Here is a 19,028-nt window from a genome sequence, read left to right as displayed (position 1 = left end):
AAAAAAAAAAAAAAAGGAAAGTTGTGATTAGTTAGGATCACATGTTATTTTGTTTCAGAAGTAATTGTGAAATATTTGTTGCCTCTTTGCTGCCAGGAAAAATATCTCCCTGGACAGGGCGTTTCTACTCACTGCTGGATCCTTCTTATGCTAAGAACAACATCCCCATCATCGCCTCTGTGTCTGAGCATCAGCCTACGACCTGGTCCTCGTACTATTTCGACCTGCAGCTTCTCGTCTTCATGTTTCCAGGTCTGTCTGCCTTGTTCTGAAGTGGTCTTCTTTCTAAGAATCATCATTTGATTCAAAATAAGTAAAATACGCTCATCCGTGTGCTTTTGTTGTTGTTTTTGTTTTTTGCCTGTTGATCTATGCAGTACAGAGGATGGCTAAGCACATTTTTCTAGTATTTGAAGCAGAGTAGAAGTCAGAAGTTGAACAATTGCAGATACTGGCAAGTTCAGAGTCTCACAATTTTCTGTTCATTTGTATCATAAGTTACAGTTCAGCCCTAGTTCAGGGTTTTTGAGTGCTTCTAGTAAACCCCACCCCTCATCTGACTCCTCCCCATTTATCTTCTTGGCAGTATTGAATTTTGAGAATAGGCATAGCTGACTGTAAAACCTCTTCATCTAACTTATCTTCTGGCCAATTCAGATATGTCTTAGAATTTACCAGTGGTAGGGACTTTGTGTTTTATTAAAATAACTTTTGTTTTCTTATTATGAAAGTAAGTTGTCATTTGTAAAAATATAGACAAATATTTTAAAAAGTAAATTTTCAGGAGTTCTCACCATACACCTGTTGCTACTGTTAACGCTTTGATGTATATGCATCCATTTATTTACTGATTAGAAGTCAGATGATAGAGTTTTTCCTCTGACTTTTAAAATTTCATAGTCATGAATGGTCCATAAACTTCCATAGCAGTACTTTAATTGATGTATTTTATTCTATTTTATAAATATTCTGTAATTAACTACATCCTTAATGTTGGACATTTATGTGGTTTCAGATTTTTTGCTGTTTTAAAGAGTGCCGTAGTAACATCTTTGCATGTATCTATGATTGTTTTTTCAGCTTTTCACTTCTTTTTACTTTTACTTTTGTAGTTGGTCTTTATTACTGCTTTAGCAACCTGTCTGATGCCCGGATTTTCATCATCATGTATGGTGTGACCAGCATGTACTTTTCAGCTGTGATGGTGAGGAATGAATGCCTGCAGTCTTAGCGAACCTTTCCACCCCTAGCTCTGAGGGTATTCTTTGTCCCCCTGCATGGCAGGTTCAGTATTGATGCTGTGCGGGGGCTTCCCTCTGAGCGCTTGAGGGGCTGCGTGGTAAAGCTGCTCACTGTTGTTGATCCTTCCCAGGAATGTATGGGGCACTCATACATTCTGATTGTGGGGCCCACCTTCCTTGGATTCATAACCCTTGTGTTAGGGAGAGGCGCTTTGTCACTTGTTGGAGAAATTGACCCTGGGCAGGTTCCTTCCCCTCTCTTTCTGGTGTCTTAAAAAGGGAGATGATGGGGCTTCCCTGGTGGCGCAGTGGTTGAGAATCTGCCTGCCGATGCAGGGGACACGGGTTCGTGCCCCGGTCCGGGAAGATCCCACATGCAGCGGAGCGGCTGGGCCCGTGAGCCATGGCCACGGAGCCTGTGCTCCGCAACGGGAGAGGCCACAACAGTGAGAGGCCCGCGTACCAAAAAAAAAAAAGGGAGATGATGTTTTTTTCTTAAAGGCCTGGGTTCTGCGTGCTAGGTTGTTAAAAGAGAGAAGAGAGTTTATATATTGCAGTTAAGTCAGTGCTTCTCACACTTTTTTGATCCCAAACCACAGTTAAGAAATACATTTTATATCATATCATTGCTCAGGGTATACATATATGCATGTAGACCTGAAAAACAAACTTAAAAAATATATATATTCTACTATAGATGTGTCAAGTATTTTCTTTTCTATTTTGTTCCATTCCACTGACAAATCATGTTTGTTGAAAACCCCTAAATTGATGTCATCATCTACTAATAGGTTGAAATCTGTAATTTGTAAAACACTGATTGTGATCTTGCTTTCTGTTTTTTTTAGGTGCGTCTGATGCTAGTGTTGGCGCCTGTTATGTGCATTCTTTCTGGCATTGGAGTCTCTCAGGTGCTGTCCACTTATATGAAGAATTTGGACATAAGTCGACCAGACAAGAAGAACAAGAAACAACAGGATTCTACCTACCCTATTAAGAATGAAGTGAGAATTAAGCAACGCAAAGAACTGGCTTGGGGAACTGTGTGTGTCTGTGTGTGTGTGTTTGCATTTGTATTTTTTTTTGTTTGAGTGAGGGGGAGTAAAGTAGAGCACTGTCACAAGAGATCGGAATGAACTCATATAGCCTCTAATTTATTCTGAGTCATCTCATCTATATTACTGACTGTAAGAAGCTGTTCTGTGTTACGTAAATTTAATTTGGTTTCCAACACAGTTCTTCTTCCTTGTCTAGGTGGCAAGTGGCATGATACTCGTCATGGCTTTTTTTCTCATCACCTATACCTTTCATTCAACCTGGGTGACCAGCGAGGCCTACTCTTCTCCGTCCATTGTGCTGTCTGCTCGTGGTGGGGATGGTAGTAGGATCATTTTTGATGACTTCCGAGAAGCGTACTATTGGCTTCGTCACAATACCCCAGAGGTGAAGATTTGGGAGGCGTGGGATTGTGCGGTAGGAGGAAGGGAGAGACATTTGATGTTATAGTGAATCAAATAGCTTTTAGATGGGTGGAAAGCTTGGAGAAATTGGAACTATCGAACCTGATGTTGAATGAGCCTTAAAGGTCAACCTCCATTCAATTCAGGATTTTTTCTATAAGCGACCTTTACTGGTAATTATCTGCTCTCTGCTTGGACACTTGTATTGACGGCATGATGATTTTGTCATGAGGTAGGCTATCCCAATTATAAAAGAAGAAAAATAGTTAATAAATAATACATGTTTATTGTAGAAAAATCCAAAAATAGAAGCAAAGAAAAGAAAAGGGAGATGTAAATTTTCCATAAAGGATCACCTAATGATAACCACTTTTAACATTTTGGTTTATACCGTTTGAGAATCTGAAGTGATTTTCTTTCCAGTAGCTACTGGGAATGGCACTTCTGCATTAGATTCTTATAAGAATTTCTTAATCCTTGTTCGTCCTATCCTGTGATTTGTTCCCCTTCCCCCACCCCCCTTCTTTTTAGTAACTGATTATTGTGACTTTGTTTTTGGTCATTTATTTAATACGGTTATCTGATGACACCAGGCTGTTTATTTGGAAATACTGCACAGCCCACTACACCTCCCGCACCATTATGCTTGTTTGTATAAGATGATCTGGGATGAAAGTATTGGCAATGTTGGGTTGTATAATTTGCGTTGAGATTTCATGATTGTATGTAAATGTAGGACCAGGTACCAAGATGTATTTTCTTGTTGGGCATATGTTATTCTGTGAAGAAACTGATTAATTAGCAATATCTCACTTCCTGGCAGATGCCCTTCCACCCCTCTTGTATTTGATTTTGGAGGCAGTGAGAAGCTTGTTATTTCCATCTCCCATTCTTCTTTCAGGATGCGAAGGTCATGTCATGGTGGGATTATGGCTACCAGATAACAGCTATGGCGAATCGGACAATTTTAGTGGATAACAACACATGGAACAATACCCATATTTCTCGAGTAGGGCAGGTAAGGTGAAGGGGTCATTTGAGTGTTTGATGCACAGGGTCTAGTGGGAAATACTTCTCCATGAGGGATCATATGGCCTGGAATTTTGTGCTGAGACACGTGCGTGTGTTTTTCTAGGCAATGGCATCCACAGAAGAAAAAGCCTATGAAATCATGAGAGAGCTTGATGTTAGCTATGTGCTGGTCATTTTTGGAGGACTTACTGGGTATTCCTCTGATGGTAATGTACTTGATTCTATTTCTAACTACAAGGCATAGATTCTAAGAAAACTAGATGAATCTCCTATTTTTCTATCCTTTTAGCAATATCTCATCAACATATTTTCTTAGTTGGGGAAGTTTCTAAGTATTTGCAACTTGAGGTTTGGTTATTTTGTTTTTTTTTTTTTTTTTTTTTGCAACAGGTAGGAAGTAGATATAAATAATTTTTCTCATGTAGGTATGGCATGCTATAATTGTCTAAAGACCTAGGAGTCATTCCACAACCAGTGAACAATAGAGAATATAAGGCATCTGAAAATGAGCTTAAGAATTAACATTTTTTAGTGGGTTTAAGCCATAGAATCATCTGCCAACTTAAAATGTTTTATATATATATATATTTATATGGCATATGTTAACCATGTTCCCTATGATTATTAGCAAAATCGTATGTTTAGAAGAATCATCCAGATATAGTTCTCTGCCTTAAAAAAAACTTAAATTAAAGCAATACCTGTTTATATTTTAAAATGTTAAATACTTCTGAAGGTTTATAATAAAAAATGGTAGTCCTCTGCCCCTTATAACATCAGTTCCCAGGAAAATTATTCCTTCAGTTATTTCTTCTAGTACTTATGTACATATTTCTAAATAATATGTATATCCTACTATTCATTGATCGATCATTTTAGATACCCTGTGTCAACTTCTTATTAAGGTAGATAAGGAATTTAGTTCTTTGTATGATTCCCCTCCCCCTTTCTGTCTTGCATCTTCTCAGTAGAGTTAATGATCAGTTTTTGGTTAAATCCAGATAAAGTGTTTTCATCATGACTAAGTAAATATTATTTACTGCTGAGTCAACCTGTACACCATGGTTACATTCTTATCTAGAATAACTTGTTTTCTGCAGTTAATAATTACCTCATATTTCTGTCTTAATGTTCTTTGAATATGTGGTTGCTTCTTAGAGATGTTCAGATTTTAGATTATGTCTGGCTTCTGATATAGACAGACTTAACAAATCCACCTGGATAGTATATGTAAAGTGTCAGCATAAAGTAATAAGACTAGTTTCTATGTGTGGTGTGTCTTGTACAAGCAGAGGAAGAATGATTATAGCAGGGATGTGGTCCCATGGACTTGAACTTTCACAAACAATTGTTTCAGCACCATTTGGTTGTGTGTGATTATAGGTTTTTTTCTTGCTAATAATAATAATTTATCCAAATAGTACAGAAAAGTATTTGTGTATGTATGTATGTTTTTGTGCATATGTATTTTTATATATGCGAATGTACACACGTATGTGGTAGAAATGGATAGTTCCCTGAAATCTTTAGTATTCCATGATACATATATATATCTATCACATTTTCTTTATCTGTTCATCTGTCGATAGACTAAGGTTGTTTCCATGTCTTGGCTATTGTGAATAATGCTGCAGTGACTGCTGATATCTCTTTGGGATATTGATTTCATTTCTTCTGGATATATCCCCAGAAGTGGGATTGCAGGATCACATGGTAGTTCTATTTTGAATTTTCTGAGGAACCTCCCTACTGATTCCTGTAGTGTCTGTACCAATTTACATTCCCACCAGCAGTGCACAAGTATTCCCTTTTCTTAGCATCCTTACCAGCGTGTCTTTTGTCTTTGACGAGAGCCATTCTAGCAGGTATGAGGTGATGCCTCATTGTAGTTTTGATTTGTGTTTCCTTAATGATTAGTGATGTTGAGCACCTTTTCATTCATGTACCTGTTGGCCATTTGAATCTCTTCTTTGGAGAAATGTCTTTTCAGGTCTTTTGCCCATTTTTAATTGGATTATTTGGGGTTTTTTTTGCTATTGAGTTGTATGAGTTCCTTATATATTTTGAATATTAACCCCTTATTTGATATATGGTTTACAGATATTTTCTCCCATTCCATAGGTTGCCTTTTCATTTTGTTGATCATTTCTTTTGCTGTGCACTCTTCCATTCTCAAAGCTTGTCAGCTTTTTGCTTCAGACATACCTGCCAGGGAGCTATAAATAATATCAGTACTCTAAGATAGTTGAGTTGATGCTCTGGGGTTTTATTTTTGGTCCTGTTTCTGGCTGTGTGGTCTAGGCAAGTCTCTGTGCTTCAGGTTTTCCATTTGAAAGATGGAGGTACGATTGCAGACATTCCATGAGGATAATAATATTATTTCTTGAATACTTACTGTGTGACAAACAATATGTAAGGTAACATGCTCTTACTTATAATGCTGTAGCAGCCCTATCGTTGCAGATACTCTTCGTTTTTCTAATTCGACATATGAGGAAACTGAAGCACAGAGAGGTTCAGTAACTTGTTTCAGGGTCACCCACCTAGAATTGGCAGTGTGGGAATTCAAACCCAGGCAGCTTATCCAGAGTCCAGATCCAGAGTCTGTGTTCTTCACCACTGTGATATTCCCTGGAACCCTTTTTAGTAGGGCAGTAGGAATCTTTTCTTATGGATCAATGATTCATTTTATACTAATCATCTATTTCCCTCAAGCCTTTGGGGGAGATACAGGGAATGACATATTCTAAGAGATAACCTTAGTTGATGGTGCTATCACTATTTATGGAGCCTGGTAGTGTGTTTGACATAGAAATGTTGACTTCTCAAACATGTGCTTTAGAAGTTTGTAACTTTGCAACTGTAGGTCAAGAGGGAGCACAGACTCTCTTCTCTACCTTTTTGGTAAAGCTGCTACTTCCTAGGTCAGGGCTGTCCAATGACACGTGGGATCCACGTACATCATTTAAAATTTTCTATTAGTGGGGCTCCCGTGGTGGCGCAGTGGTTAAGAATCCACCTGCCAATGCAGGGGACGGGGGTTCGAGCTGTAGTCTGGGAAGATCCCACATCCCGTGGAGCAACTTAAGCCTGTGCACCACAACTACTGAGCCTGTGCTCTAGAGCCCACGAGCCACAACTTCTGAGCCCATGTGCCACAACTACTGAAGCCCATATGCCTAGAGCCTGTGCTCTGCAACAAGAGAAGCCACCCCAACGAGAAGCCCACGCGTCACAAGGAAGAGCAGCCCCCGGTCTTAGCAACTACAGAAAAGCCCACACGCAGCAACGAAGACCCAACACAGCCAAAGATAAATAAATAAAATAAATAAATTTATTTTAAAAAGTTTTTTTTTCTATTAGCCATATCAAAATAAGTAAAGAGAAACAGGGAAAGTGAATTTAATAATTTTATTAAACTGAATATATCTAAAACATTAATGTGTAACCAAAATATTTTACCCACTTTTTTTGTTTTATTTTGGACTAAGTCTTAGAAATCCAGCATGTATTTTATACTTACAGCACATCTTAATTTGGACTAGCCAAATATCAAGTGTCAGCAGCTACATGTGGCTAATAGCTAGTATATTGGACAGCTTAGCCCTAGCTAATACCTGGGACTAACTTCAGTTATGACTTAAGTCTGGGCCAATAGCATAGGATTTTAGGAGTCTACAGGAAAATCTATAGGAAAAGCTGTATATTTTGAGGAAAAATGTTTTGACCATACATTAGCTTTGTTATTTTTATAACTTAGAGTTACATGGTACTATACCCCATTAGAAAAGTATTTGGGGTAACTTCCTTAGACATAGTGACCTTTCATTAGGTGATTTAGCTCCAGCAACCTTTGTGATAACAGCAGTTGTTTCTTTTTCTTTTTCTTCTAGACATCAACAAATTTCTGTGGATGGTCCGGATTGGAGGGAGCACAGATACAGGCAGACATATCAAGGAACACGATTATTATACTCCAACTGGGGAATTCCGTGTGGACCGTGAGGGTTCTCCAGTGCTGCTCAATTGCCTCATGTACAAGATGTGTTACTACCGCTTTGGACAGGTCTACACAGAAGCCAGTGAGTGATTCCTGATAATGTTAATAACAACAGTAAGAACAGTAATAGCTAACACATACAGTGTTTTTTATATGCCAGGCACTGCTTTAAGTGCTCTGTATCTACTAATTCATTTAATCCTTACAATAATCCAAAAGGTTGATACTAATATTATTCCCATTTTATATATGAGGAAATTGAGGTACAAGTAGGTTCCTTAACTGCCCAAAGGCACATAACTAGTGCAGAGTCAGGTTAAACTCAGGCAGTCTGGCTCTAGCTTTTGTGCTTTTGCCCATTACTTTTTATTGCCTCTCAGTAAACGGTATTGTAGTGGAGAAAGGAATGTGAAAGGGGATACAGTGAGATAAAGGACTTTACATTTCTTCAGATAAATTGAAAGTAATTTGATTAAGTCTTTCTTTCTGACTTCTTTCCTTTTCTTAGTTCTGCAGTTGGGGCTGTTTTTGAATTAGATGCAGGCCTGTGACATCTGATAGGTTCAGAAGGGTTGCTAGTGTATCACAGAGGCCATGGGTGGTAATCCTTAGGAACAGAGGTGCTTGGAAGTCAGCCCTCTGTCTCTTAGAAGAGATAACCTCCATGCACTCTGCCAGGCATCATCTCGGAGAGGACGTGAGTTAGGGTAACACTTGATTTGCCCTTACTAACTGATGACCTTTTCTGCAGGCCCTACTCTCTAAACAAACTGCTTGCTAGGGAATAACATTCCAGTGGGATGATTAATCAAGTTGACTTAGTATTTCTGTAGGAAGTCAGCACTGTAGAAAGATGTGTGTCTCCTTTTTTTGTCACTTTCTAGAGCGTCCACTAGGCTATGACCGTGTTCGGAATGCTGAGATTGGGAATAAAGACTTTGAGCTTGATGTCCTGGAGGAAGCATATACCACAGAACATTGGCTGGTCAGGATATACAAGGTGAGCAGATGTAACACTGAGAAAGCAGCTCTAGTGCTTAAAAACGGGGCCACATGTTTATAAAATAGGGATATTTCTAATGTCTAAAAAGTAGCTTGCGACTCACTTAGAATTTTTCTATTTTTATTTTAAATTGTTCTTAGAAAGTAGACACTCCAGTCTTCTGTCATCCTGGAAGTGGTTACAGTGATATTTTTCCAGTTGGAGCCAGACTTGATCTGTTTTAGTGATTGTCAGTCTTGGGGCAGTGGGGGGAGAGAGTGTGGGGGTGCGGAGGGAGAGAGGGAGAGAAGGAGAGTGTGTGTGTGTTTTCGAACTACATGTTCTTCTCTCCCACTGAAGAACTTATGGCATAGAGTCACATAGAAGTGTGTTACATCTCTTACGTAAGAAAAGGTTGAGAACTCTTGCTGTATTTGGAAGAGTAGCTAGTCCCACACCAGAGCCAAACCAGGCAGCATAATCCAACATACTCTGCCCCCATCTGGGTGAACCCAGCTCAGTAGAGAAGCTCTCCCATGTTGACCTGATGATTATAAATATTAAACTGATACCTTTCTGTTGCAGGTGAAGGACCTGGATAATCGAGGCTTGTCAAGGACATAAATGTTACGTCCGTTCAGCTCTGATCCGCTTCGCGCTGAGTGTGTCACATTTAGGGCGCTGAAGATGGTTTAAAAATATGCAGTTTATAAGAACAGAGCGCGATGAGATTAGAATTGTCTGGAGGTTTTGTCCTGCGCAGTATGGGCTGAGCCAAATGGAATGATCTTTATAATTCTGAGCAGGTTACCAAATGAAATGTCATGGCTTTACTTTGGTCAATTAAAGGGGGGAATTTTTTTAAAAATGTGCCTTATTTGTTTTGACTTATGACTGATTTGAGGAAGCCTAAAGTTTATGCTGGGCTGATAGAAGGACAGAAAACAGACCTCATCTGTGCTCTTAGCTCCCTAAATGAAACACATAGGGGCATTCTGTCTTTCTCAAATCAGGAGAACTATCAAGGACTAGCTCAGATCCTACATATACAAACAATTTTGTCATTTCAAAACCTGCAGTACCTAGCACAATGCCTTGCACATAGTGGGTGCTCAGTAAGCTTTTACTGAATGAATAAAAGTTTGTGGGACCAGAGGAGTGCCATTTCTGGGCAGGAAAGGCAGCTGCATTGCCATCATGTCTCTGTTCTCAACATCTCTTGTCCTTAGAGGCTCTTACTACAAGGGACAGAAGGTGGCTAGCCAGACCTGATCTCACCAGTATTTGGGACTAGCTAGGTGTTTTTGTTTTCGAGCAGGAGTAAATCCAGTGATACTAAATCAGTAGTTTTGAAGACTTAAGGCAAACAGTGAAATTATTCTCAATGGAGAGGAAGAAACTCCTCCAACATTGTGTATAGAACTTGATGGTCAGTAGGTGTTTTTGAATTAGCTGATTTGTAATCATACGTATCTATCTGAAATCTAGCTTTTCAGTACTCTCACTTATCCTTTAGCGATTTCCTTTAGCTCATGCACTAAAACTGTTGTGATTATTTTAAAGGTGAGCTTCTCTCTATCCCTTAGTCTCAGCCTCTTTGTTATTATATATCACTAACAAGCTCCATGATCTGGTTCTGAAGCCCTTGCCAAATTAGCTACAAAAAGCACAGGAGTTCCATCTATATTTAATGTCAGGACAAACAGCAAACAGCCTTATGTTCAGTTACAATAGGGTATTTTAAGACATATGTCAGTGATGTGTATAAACCCTTAGTTATTAAAAAAAAAATACAAGGTAACTCTTTACTGTTACCTGTTTAACAGGAGCAATGACATGACTTTCAGATAAGTCAAAATGGTGCTTCTAAAGGTATACTCAGGTCTACCTGTGTACCCAGGAAGCAGCCTTCCAAACCAGTTTATGTACCAGGTGCTTCAACTGTGGGTGAGATTTAGATCTGATGTAAGATTTGATTTACTATATGTAAATACATGACTTGATTTATATACAGAATTCCTCCCTAGTGGAAGAGGTTATTCAGAGGTGGGTTTTTTTTTTGTTTGTTTTTTTAACCAATATGAGTAATACCAGTTAGAGATCATTACTGATTTGCCTCTGTAGGAATGGGAAAACCCTTTATCACTGTAGTTGTTACTCTTATTATTTTAATTTTGTTACTTTCTAGGCTACATGAAGCTATATTTTTTAAAAATTTACTTCTAATTTCCATTGTTACAGTGAACTTAGTATAAAAGAAAATCAAATAATTCTAAAAAGCAACAGCACTGTTTTCCACTCCCCGCCAGAGGTACCCACTTTCAACTCAGCTGATTCTCATATTACTTACCTCCATATCATTAAATGACTTGCTTTATTTTGCTATGTGTTGGCTTTTCAATTTTAGGTATCATCTCTTGACTTTCTGGTGTGGAAATTGAGGATTTGGTTCTTTTTCACCATCCTGCTATTCCCATGGACACACATATTCTTAGCATCTCAAGGCTCTATTATAGTTATGGTTTAGGTTAACTCGGTAGTTTTTACCTTAAGGCTTTTCACAACTAGGCTATGTGGTATATATACTGTTACTACTTTTTTTTTTTTCTGCATAACTTTTTTTTGGAGGGAGTTTTTTCACTTGTGTTTTGTACTTGTCACTGATTTCTCCCCAGACTCACCTTCATTTGTCTCAGCTTCCTTTTAGTATGTTGAACTCATTAGGTATTCATTCTTAGAGATGTCTTCTGTTTTGGTATATTCCAGTTTGGATTGGTTTACTCTCTAGGTTTGCTACACACCTCTTGGGTTGGTGTATCCTTTCACTGTTATATTGTGTGTTAATCCCCTGACTTCTTTCTTGACTTATCACCACTACCTTCCTGAGAGAGTGTGTGGGAGATAAATTTCTTGAGATCTTGAGTGTCTGTCATCACACGATTCATAGGTTGGCTAGGTATAGAGTTCCAGGTTGGGAGGAGGGAGGGGACCCAAGGGTCTATTCGCTTCATACATAGTCCTTCACACTCTTTTAGCCCTACCTTCACCTCATTCAGTACCTGTTTCCTTAGAATTATTTTTGAAGGCATTGGCCCATTGTTTTCTGTCTTCTAAATGCTGAGAAATGCAATGATATTCTGATTCTTATTTTTTTTGTATGTGTCCATTCCCTCTCACTCCCTCCCCAGACCTCTTAGTATCTTCTCTTTGTATGTAATATTTTGAAATTTTCCCAATGATGTGTTCAGAAGCTGGGTACTTTAAACTTGGAAAAGTCAAGTTTGGAAAAGTATGGAAAAAGTATGGAAGGTCAAGTTCTTTTGTCTGGGAAATTTTCTTGAGTTATTTGTGGATTCCCCTGACTCCCTTTCTTGTTGTGAAAAATAAGTTACTTGGATTTTGGACTTCCTAGATTAGTCTCCCAATATTCTTATATTTAATCCTCTGTTTCCCATCTTTATTCTTCCTTCTGGAGATTTCCTAAACTTCTTGTTCCTAACCTATCTATTTTGTTTACTTTTTTTCTACTATCATGTATTTTTTTTTAATATCCAAGAGCTTTTTGTTTGAATATTCCTTTGTTTGGACATCTTTCATATTAAAGCCCTTTTCAAAGTCTTGCTTGTTTGCTCTTATTAAAGAGTGGGACCCTAAAAAGCTGACTGGAAGGTTGTTTGGTTTGGGGTGGGGTGGGGCTTATTCAATGTGGGCTTCATTCTCCTGTGATCTGGCTGCGTTGTTACATTATGAAATCCCTGATATTGGTATCTTTAGATCTTTTCTTCTATATAGGTAGGATTCCCTTGAGAAGGCTTTTATGTCCTCTGAAGGATACAAGCCAGGCTGCCAGATTTCTGGGAGTAAAGTGAGGAAAGAAGGCTCACAGGTTCAACCTTCAGTGCATAAACTTAATCCTTTTGGTTTCAGTTAGGTACCTAACCCTTAACTGTGCCTGATGGTCTCCAGTTCAGATAACCATGTATTTACCCTCTCAAGTCTAGTACCAGCTTCGGGGAGGGGCAGTTCCTTGTATACACAGAGGAGAGAGGGGACCCAAGGGTCTATTCGCTTCATACATAGTCTTTTACCCTCTTTTAGCCCCTCCTTCACCTCATTCAGTACCTGTTGTCACTAATTCAACTTGAGCCTTTAGGGAGTTCTGTGATGCAAACCAAACTGCTTTTCTGCTTTCCCATTGCTGGCTTTAGGATTCATCTTTCTTTCATCTAAATTACCATTCATCTAAAGACTTTCCACTTTGCAAAAATTTTGTTTTCCATGTTCTGTGTTTGTGGGTTATTGCCTTTTAAACATTTACTATTTTAAAATAGTAAATTTAATATTTCATTATTAATTTATTTTAATATTTACTCTTAAAATTTACTATTTTAGTAAGGTTTCAGAAGGGAACAGGTTTTTGTGAGCATCTATTCTTTAACTGATAACTCTGCCTGAGATGTGTATGCCTTATTTTTTTCAGGCTAAGATACCTTTATTCTATCCAGACACAAAGGAACTGTGCCGGTCCGGTCCTCCTCTTCCTTTCTTCATATTCTTTGTTTGCAGCATGCAGTGCAGAAACTAGACAAAATGGAGTAAACGATCTGGAAAACTTACTTTATTATATGAAACCTAAACAGTGATGTCACGGTTAAAAACTTCTCACATAAGCATTTCGAAGTGTTCTGGTCTTGTTTTTTGTCTTTTAAAACAAATGTATGCATTTTTGTATTTTACATATTTTACACTTATTTTACCAGTATCACAATCAAGAGCTAGTTATGTTTACTGTATGTGGCCCAGTTTTAAGAAGTGGAGAATAGATGATCTTGCCTGCGCCTTGAGTTCCCAGTCTAGTTTACTGTTGAGAGGGAGTATCTATTTCAGTTTTTCCACATTGTTTTGTTCTCTAGCCAGTCCCTTTTTCAGAATTTACTTTCGCACCTAAACTGGTTATTCTGCTTTTTAAAACTTGCATTGTAAAATGCAGCGTTGTTGCTTCTACCTGCCCGTTTCTTACACATTAAAGAGAGAGCAGGTAGAACTAAGCTACGCAGTTGCACTTCCTTCAAAAAGGTTGAGTGGAGGTATTGTTTTGGTGCCTGTTCGGACAAGACATGGTAAAACTGGTTATCCTGACATTACCTCCAGCTACAAAAGAGTAGCTCTCTTCATCCCGATGCCTTCCCACCCCCCATTACAGTGCAGCCAGTATTTGATGCTTCTCGCTCCCATCACAAAGTTCCTTTCATTCTAAACAGGCTCAATGCTCAACAGCTGTCCTTGGCTTCTCGGCTCCAGTTTTATCTGGGCCGCGCTTTAAAGTTACAGAAACAGCACTTACGGAGTGTGATCCTCGCTACCCTGCCAGGCAGCGGGGCGAGGTGCTCGGGGGTCCGGGGAGGCGGCAGCTAGCCCCGCGGTGCTGCTTTCCCCGGGAGCGCGAGGACGGCCGGACGGCCGAGGTCACACGCCGGGTCCCACTTACCGTTTGGGCCCGGAGGTCATTCACACCGATGCACTCGGCAGTTCTTAAACCTCTTCAGCCAGGATCTCCTCCTGGTTTGAAAGTAACCCGGCCCCGGCCAGCTTGAGCCTGCGGGGAATGCAGGCGCCAGGCCCTGGCCAGCCCAATCTGCAGAGAAGCCGGCCCAGGAACGCGCGCCTCCTTGCTTTACGGCAAGGGAGCGCGCGTTTGCGACAATGTGACGCCAGCAAGTTTTGGCGGGAAAAGCCCTGCATTTGGATTCCTTGGTGGCGGGCGAAGGACGGCCTGGTGAGGATGGGCGGCCGGTAGAGGGGGAAAAGCGCCTGGAGCCGGAGTTCGGGGGCTACATGATTTAGGAGGGGCACAGCAAGAGAAAGTTCTCGGCGCCGAGCCTAGAGGATCGGAGAGACTCCTGCGGAGGGGCGGTTTCGGAGGGTGGAGGAGTGGGGTGCCAGGCGGTGCCCGTTGTACGGGGACTGGAGAGAAGACTTCCTCTGCTGGCCGAGAGCACCCGAGGTTTGGGCCCCAGCCGTCCGCGTGTCACCCATCCCTTCCGCTTCTTGGGGCAGTTTGGCTCCGCCCCGGGCTCCTCCTGGCCTTGGGGATGGGGCGGGGGTGGGAGCTGGGTGGGAGCTGGGAGTGAGCGGGTCGGGAGGAGCGGCTGCGGTCCTCGTAGGGATTATTTCCTCCCCTACTAGCCCGCATCCCCTTACTCTAGCCCGACGCTTCACCTCTCACCCTCTTCCCCAGTCCCCCACCGTAAAGCACTGGTCCCCCAACTCCTCCGCGCCACTGGTACGTTTCCTCGGCCGCCTGGAAGGCGGCGTTTCAGCCTTCGGTTTGCGTAGGAACGGGGCTTGTGAGTTACCAACGAAATGCCAGAGTTTAGAATACTTGTTTGTGCTTTAAAGACTTGGGTAAAATATGGATGAGGTGTAAGGGGAAACCAGGAGCTGTGATTCATCTTGAAGAATCACGGCAAGAGGCGGAGCTCAGCGGCTTTACAGATGATTGAAGCCTGTCCTCATCCACCGTCTTTTCTGGGTTCCTGCTTTTACAGCCGCGGGACTTAGTGGAGTCATGGCAGTGCCCTTTGTGGAAGACTGGGACTTGGTGCAAACCCTGGGAGAAGGTGCCTATGGAGAGTGAGTCTGAGTCCTTTTACCCTGACTTCACACTTGCTAAATTTAGTTTTCTGTCTATTGTCTCCTTTGAGTACAAGTTGGTTGTTTTGGAGAACAGATCTTTGCATTTGAAATCTAAAACTTTGGGGAACTGAAGCTACACAATCTTTGTAAGGGTTAATTTTTTTTCTTCCTTTTAAAAACAAAACAAAACAAAAACATTCTCTTCCTAAAGAGCTAGAGGAGACTTCTGAAGTCAGTTTCTCCTCCCACATACTCCTTCCTGGGGTTCAAACATAGTGGTTAAATGAGCAAATGAACAGACTGTGGAGTCACGTTACTGGTCATTGTTTTGTGTTCTTAGGCTTCTTAATGTCCTTGTGTGCCTCTGTAAAATGGCATATCCCACAGGTACTTAGAACAGTTACTGTAGACACATATAGTATCGGATTAATAAATGCTAGGTAATGTTATTACCATTAAATGAATAGAGCAAGAATGAAATCTTGCCGTTTGGTACATCATGGATGGACCTAGAGGGTATTATGCTAAGTTTAAATAAGTCAGACAGAGAAAGACAAACACTGTATGATTTCACTTAATAGGTTGAATCTAAAAAACTAAACAAATGAACAAACAACAAAGAGAAACAGAGTTAGATACAGAGAACAAACAGGTAGTTGCCAGAGGGGAGGATGGTGCTGGGGAGGAGAGAAATACCTGTGGTACAAACTTCCAGTTGCAAAATAAATGAGTCTCCGGTATGAAATGTGTGGGGAGTATAGTCAAGAACTATGTAATATCTTTGTAAGGCGACATATCCTAACTAGACTTATCGTGGTCATTTTGAAATGTATAGAAATATCGAGTCACTATGTTGTAACAGGAACCAACATAGTGTTGTAGGTCAATTATGCTTCAAAAACAAACAAACTCATAGAAAAAGAGATCAGATTTGTGATTACCAGAAGCAGGGTGTGGGGGAGGGGAAGTTTGATGAAGGCGGTCCAAAGGTACAAACTTCCAGTTATAAGATAAATAAGTACTAGGGATGTAATGTACAACATGACAAATATAATTATCACTGCTGTATGTTATATATGAAAGTTAAAAGAGTAAATACTAAGAGTTCTCATCACAAGGGAAAATATGTGTTTTTTCGATTTTTAAAATTTTGTATCTATATGAAATGATGGTTGTTCACTAAACTTGTGATAATCGTTTCAGTGCTTTATGTCAACTATAGCTCAGTAAAAGTGGAAGAAAAACAAGTTAAATGAATAGAGCATGTGTATATGTGATGTGGCCTAGAATTACTATTATCCCATTTTAGTTTATTAAGAATTTATTAAGTGACTTGGATGTACAGCATAATGACTTCTTTGGAACACTAGCTATCATACTTCACATTTCAGAAAGGAGTAGTATCTGTTGAGAACATGGCAGAAACCATTCCCATGGTTTCTCCCAGGTGGAGAAACTAATAAAGGTAAAATAGTTTTGGATGAGTTATGTTTAACCTTTTGAAGTTTTAAAAGAAATATAATTCAAATGTCTGGAATGTTATAACTCTTTCTTTTTAGAGTTCAACTTGCTGTGAATAGAAGAACTGAAGAAGCAGTTGCAGTGAAGATTGTGGACATGAAGCGTGCCATAGACTGTCCAGAAAATATTAAGAAAGAGATTTGTATCAATAAAATGTTAAATCATGAGAATGTAGTGAAATTCTATGGTCACAGGAGAGAAGGCAATATCCAGTATCTATTTCTGGAGTACTGTAGTGGGGGAGAACTTTTTGATAGAATAGGTATGGAAAAGATTGAAGATAATTCTTATGCTAAATAAGTTTTTTAATTTGTTTTTTAATCTTGGGACTGCTGCTTGTTCATTGTCCATTCAGACTTGCTTATGCAATAGTGAAACTGGAGTAAATTTTCTTGTTTTTGCAACTTATGTAAACACTGAATACATACGTAGAGTCATCAAAGAAACTTTTTTCCCAAGTTGTATAAGTGATTTGGGTTGGGATTGCTATTTTGTAGAGTTTAAGAATGATAAACTGTGGTCTCATGGTGAAGTATCATAAGTGTGATGTATTGTATGCATATGCAGAAAAAGTTTTTTTTCTTTGTAGACATTCTAGTCTCATGAAATCATTGCATACATTTACAGATCCAAAATAATAGCAAGTTGTTACATAAGTGAAATTGAGAATTTTCTATGATTGCTTTATATATATTAAGTAAATTCTGTGCTTGCTACTTAAATGTTCTGTGTAGATTCAAAGTCTTGATGTTAAAGAACACTAAGAAGTACATAAAATATATTCTGTGGATCTAAATTTATTATTTAGAGCTATTGTATTAGCAGTTAAAAAGTGATTATTAGAATCTTCAATATCTATCTCAGAAAAGAGTTGAGAGTAAAAGAAATCAAAAGTTAATGAGGGAAATAAAAATATAAAAAGATAACTGACAATAGAACCTTTCTTAATAAAACTGTATTTCCTGAAGGAACTTCACAGGAATTCATGGTTTTGTAGTAGTGCGAGAAATTATATGAAGTTTAAATTTGTTGTTAAGTATTTAGTGAAATCAACTTAGATTTGTGTAGGCTTCCACTTTGGCAATTACTTTTCAGGAGTGGAAAAAATATTGGCATAGCATTTAGAAGAAATTAGGGGAGAATTTGAAAGATATCAAATAAATCATGGTTAGTATAAGTAGGGGCTTTCAAGGTATGGCTTGCATTCTTGATTTGGGTGATAGTTTGTTATTTCTCTGTACTTTTCCTGTGATGTTAATTTATTTTTGCCACTTAACACATGGGGAAATGTGAGTTATTAAGTACTATATGTACTAGTGGACTCCAGAATCTTTTAATTGTTAGCATTAGGTTCTCTTTGCTAAAGTACAATCACAAATGTTTAACTTTAGAATTAGGAGACTGTGTGGTCGATGACTGATTATATTTACCTGGTGAACTAACTTTCATAATTAATTCTTATAGAGCCAGACATAGGCATGCCTGAACAAGATGCTCAGAGGTTCTTCCATCAACTCATGGCAGGTGTGGTAGGTACAGTTGTCTCTAACTTTTACTTAAAATTAGTCTTAGTGAAGTAAGTTACCCTATTCTGGTATGCTTTCCTCTGCTTCTCTTTTAGGTTTATCTGCATGGTATTGGAATAACTCACAGGGATATTAAGCCAGAAAATCTCCTATTGGATGAAAGGGGTAAGTTTCGCATTTTGTTGCTGCTACCTAATCATTTTAGTACAGCCATACAAAGGCAGGATCAAGGCTTTCCATTACCGAAATTTCAGGGCAAAAAATATGAAATTGAAATACCCTGGACCTTAGCCTTGACGTATTTGTTCTTTTTCATTTATGACTTGGATAAAGATGCAGGGCTTTTAGTTATATTTTATGGATGTCATAAAAACTGAGAGGGATGGATAGTGTTAGTGTTAGCTTATAGAATCAGGATCAAAAAAGGTGACAAATATCCACTGCCTATGAGGCAGTGATTTTTGTCTGTTGTTTCATGTGTTAGAATAGTGCCTGGCAAATAGTAGGTTTTCAAAAATGGTTATTAGGGCTTCCCTGGTGGCGCAGTGGTTGAGAATCTGCCTGCCGAGGCAGGGGACACGGGTTCGTGCCCCGGTCTGGGAAGACCCCACATGCCGCGGAGCAACTAGG

At 39.4% G+C, this 19,028-nt stretch overlaps 2 protein-coding genes and 1 long non-coding RNA gene across 8 annotated transcripts in view; 2 read left to right on the top strand and 1 right to left on the bottom strand.

Moving 5' to 3' along the window:
• Positions 1 to 9,583, top strand: part of STT3A (STT3 oligosaccharyltransferase complex catalytic subunit A) — a 24,447-nt gene extending 14,864 nt beyond the window's left edge. For both annotated transcript variants that reach the window (XM_007106606.4, XM_024131170.3), the window contains 9 exons: positions 97 to 252; positions 1,113 to 1,204; positions 2,090 to 2,245; positions 2,496 to 2,684; positions 3,603 to 3,719; positions 3,837 to 3,939; positions 7,627 to 7,815; positions 8,618 to 8,733; positions 9,301 to 9,583. In XM_007106606.4, coding sequence (XP_007106668.1) covers positions 97 to 252; positions 1,113 to 1,204; positions 2,090 to 2,245; positions 2,496 to 2,684; positions 3,603 to 3,719; positions 3,837 to 3,939; positions 7,627 to 7,815; positions 8,618 to 8,733; positions 9,301 to 9,339 — 1,157 coding nt within the window. In that variant the 3' untranslated portion in view covers positions 9,340 to 9,583. The remainder of the gene's footprint in view (positions 1 to 96; positions 253 to 1,112; positions 1,205 to 2,089; positions 2,246 to 2,495; positions 2,685 to 3,602; positions 3,720 to 3,836; positions 3,940 to 7,626; positions 7,816 to 8,617; positions 8,734 to 9,300) is intronic.
• Positions 9,584 to 11,460: 1,877 nt separating this feature from the next.
• Positions 11,461 to 14,322, bottom strand: LOC102989071 (uncharacterized). Its single transcript, XR_447697.3, has 2 exons — positions 14,204 to 14,322; positions 11,461 to 13,296 (listed from the first exon to the last, which is right to left on the bottom strand). It is a non-coding gene; the product is annotated as an uncharacterized lncRNA (long non-coding RNA).
• Positions 14,323 to 14,450: 128 nt separating this feature from the next.
• Positions 14,451 to 19,028, top strand: part of CHEK1 (checkpoint kinase 1) — a 25,467-nt gene continuing 20,889 nt past the window's right edge. The window contains exons 1-5 of one of the 5 annotated variants that reach the window (XM_007106610.3): positions 14,451 to 14,491; positions 15,264 to 15,348; positions 16,911 to 17,134; positions 18,337 to 18,401; positions 18,494 to 18,563. In XM_007106610.3, coding sequence (XP_007106672.1) covers positions 15,284 to 15,348; positions 16,911 to 17,134; positions 18,337 to 18,401; positions 18,494 to 18,563 — 424 coding nt within the window. In that variant the 5' untranslated portion in view covers positions 14,451 to 14,491; positions 15,264 to 15,283. Of the gene's footprint in view, positions 14,492 to 14,527; positions 14,720 to 14,848; positions 14,999 to 15,263; positions 15,349 to 16,742; positions 16,817 to 16,910; positions 17,135 to 18,336; positions 18,402 to 18,493; positions 18,564 to 19,028 lie in introns of those variants that run through there. The other 4 variants (XM_007106609.4, XM_007106611.4, XM_007106614.4 and 1 more) reach the window with 4 other exon arrangements.

The sequence above is a fragment of the Physeter macrocephalus genome, chromosome 16, assembly GCF_002837175.3.
Source record: "Physeter macrocephalus isolate SW-GA chromosome 16, ASM283717v5, whole genome shotgun sequence".
Taxonomy (NCBI): Eukaryota; Metazoa; Chordata; class Mammalia; order Artiodactyla; family Physeteridae; genus Physeter; species Physeter macrocephalus.
Note: the sequence above shows the minus strand (reverse complement) of the source record. Positions and strands in the feature narration are given on the sequence as shown.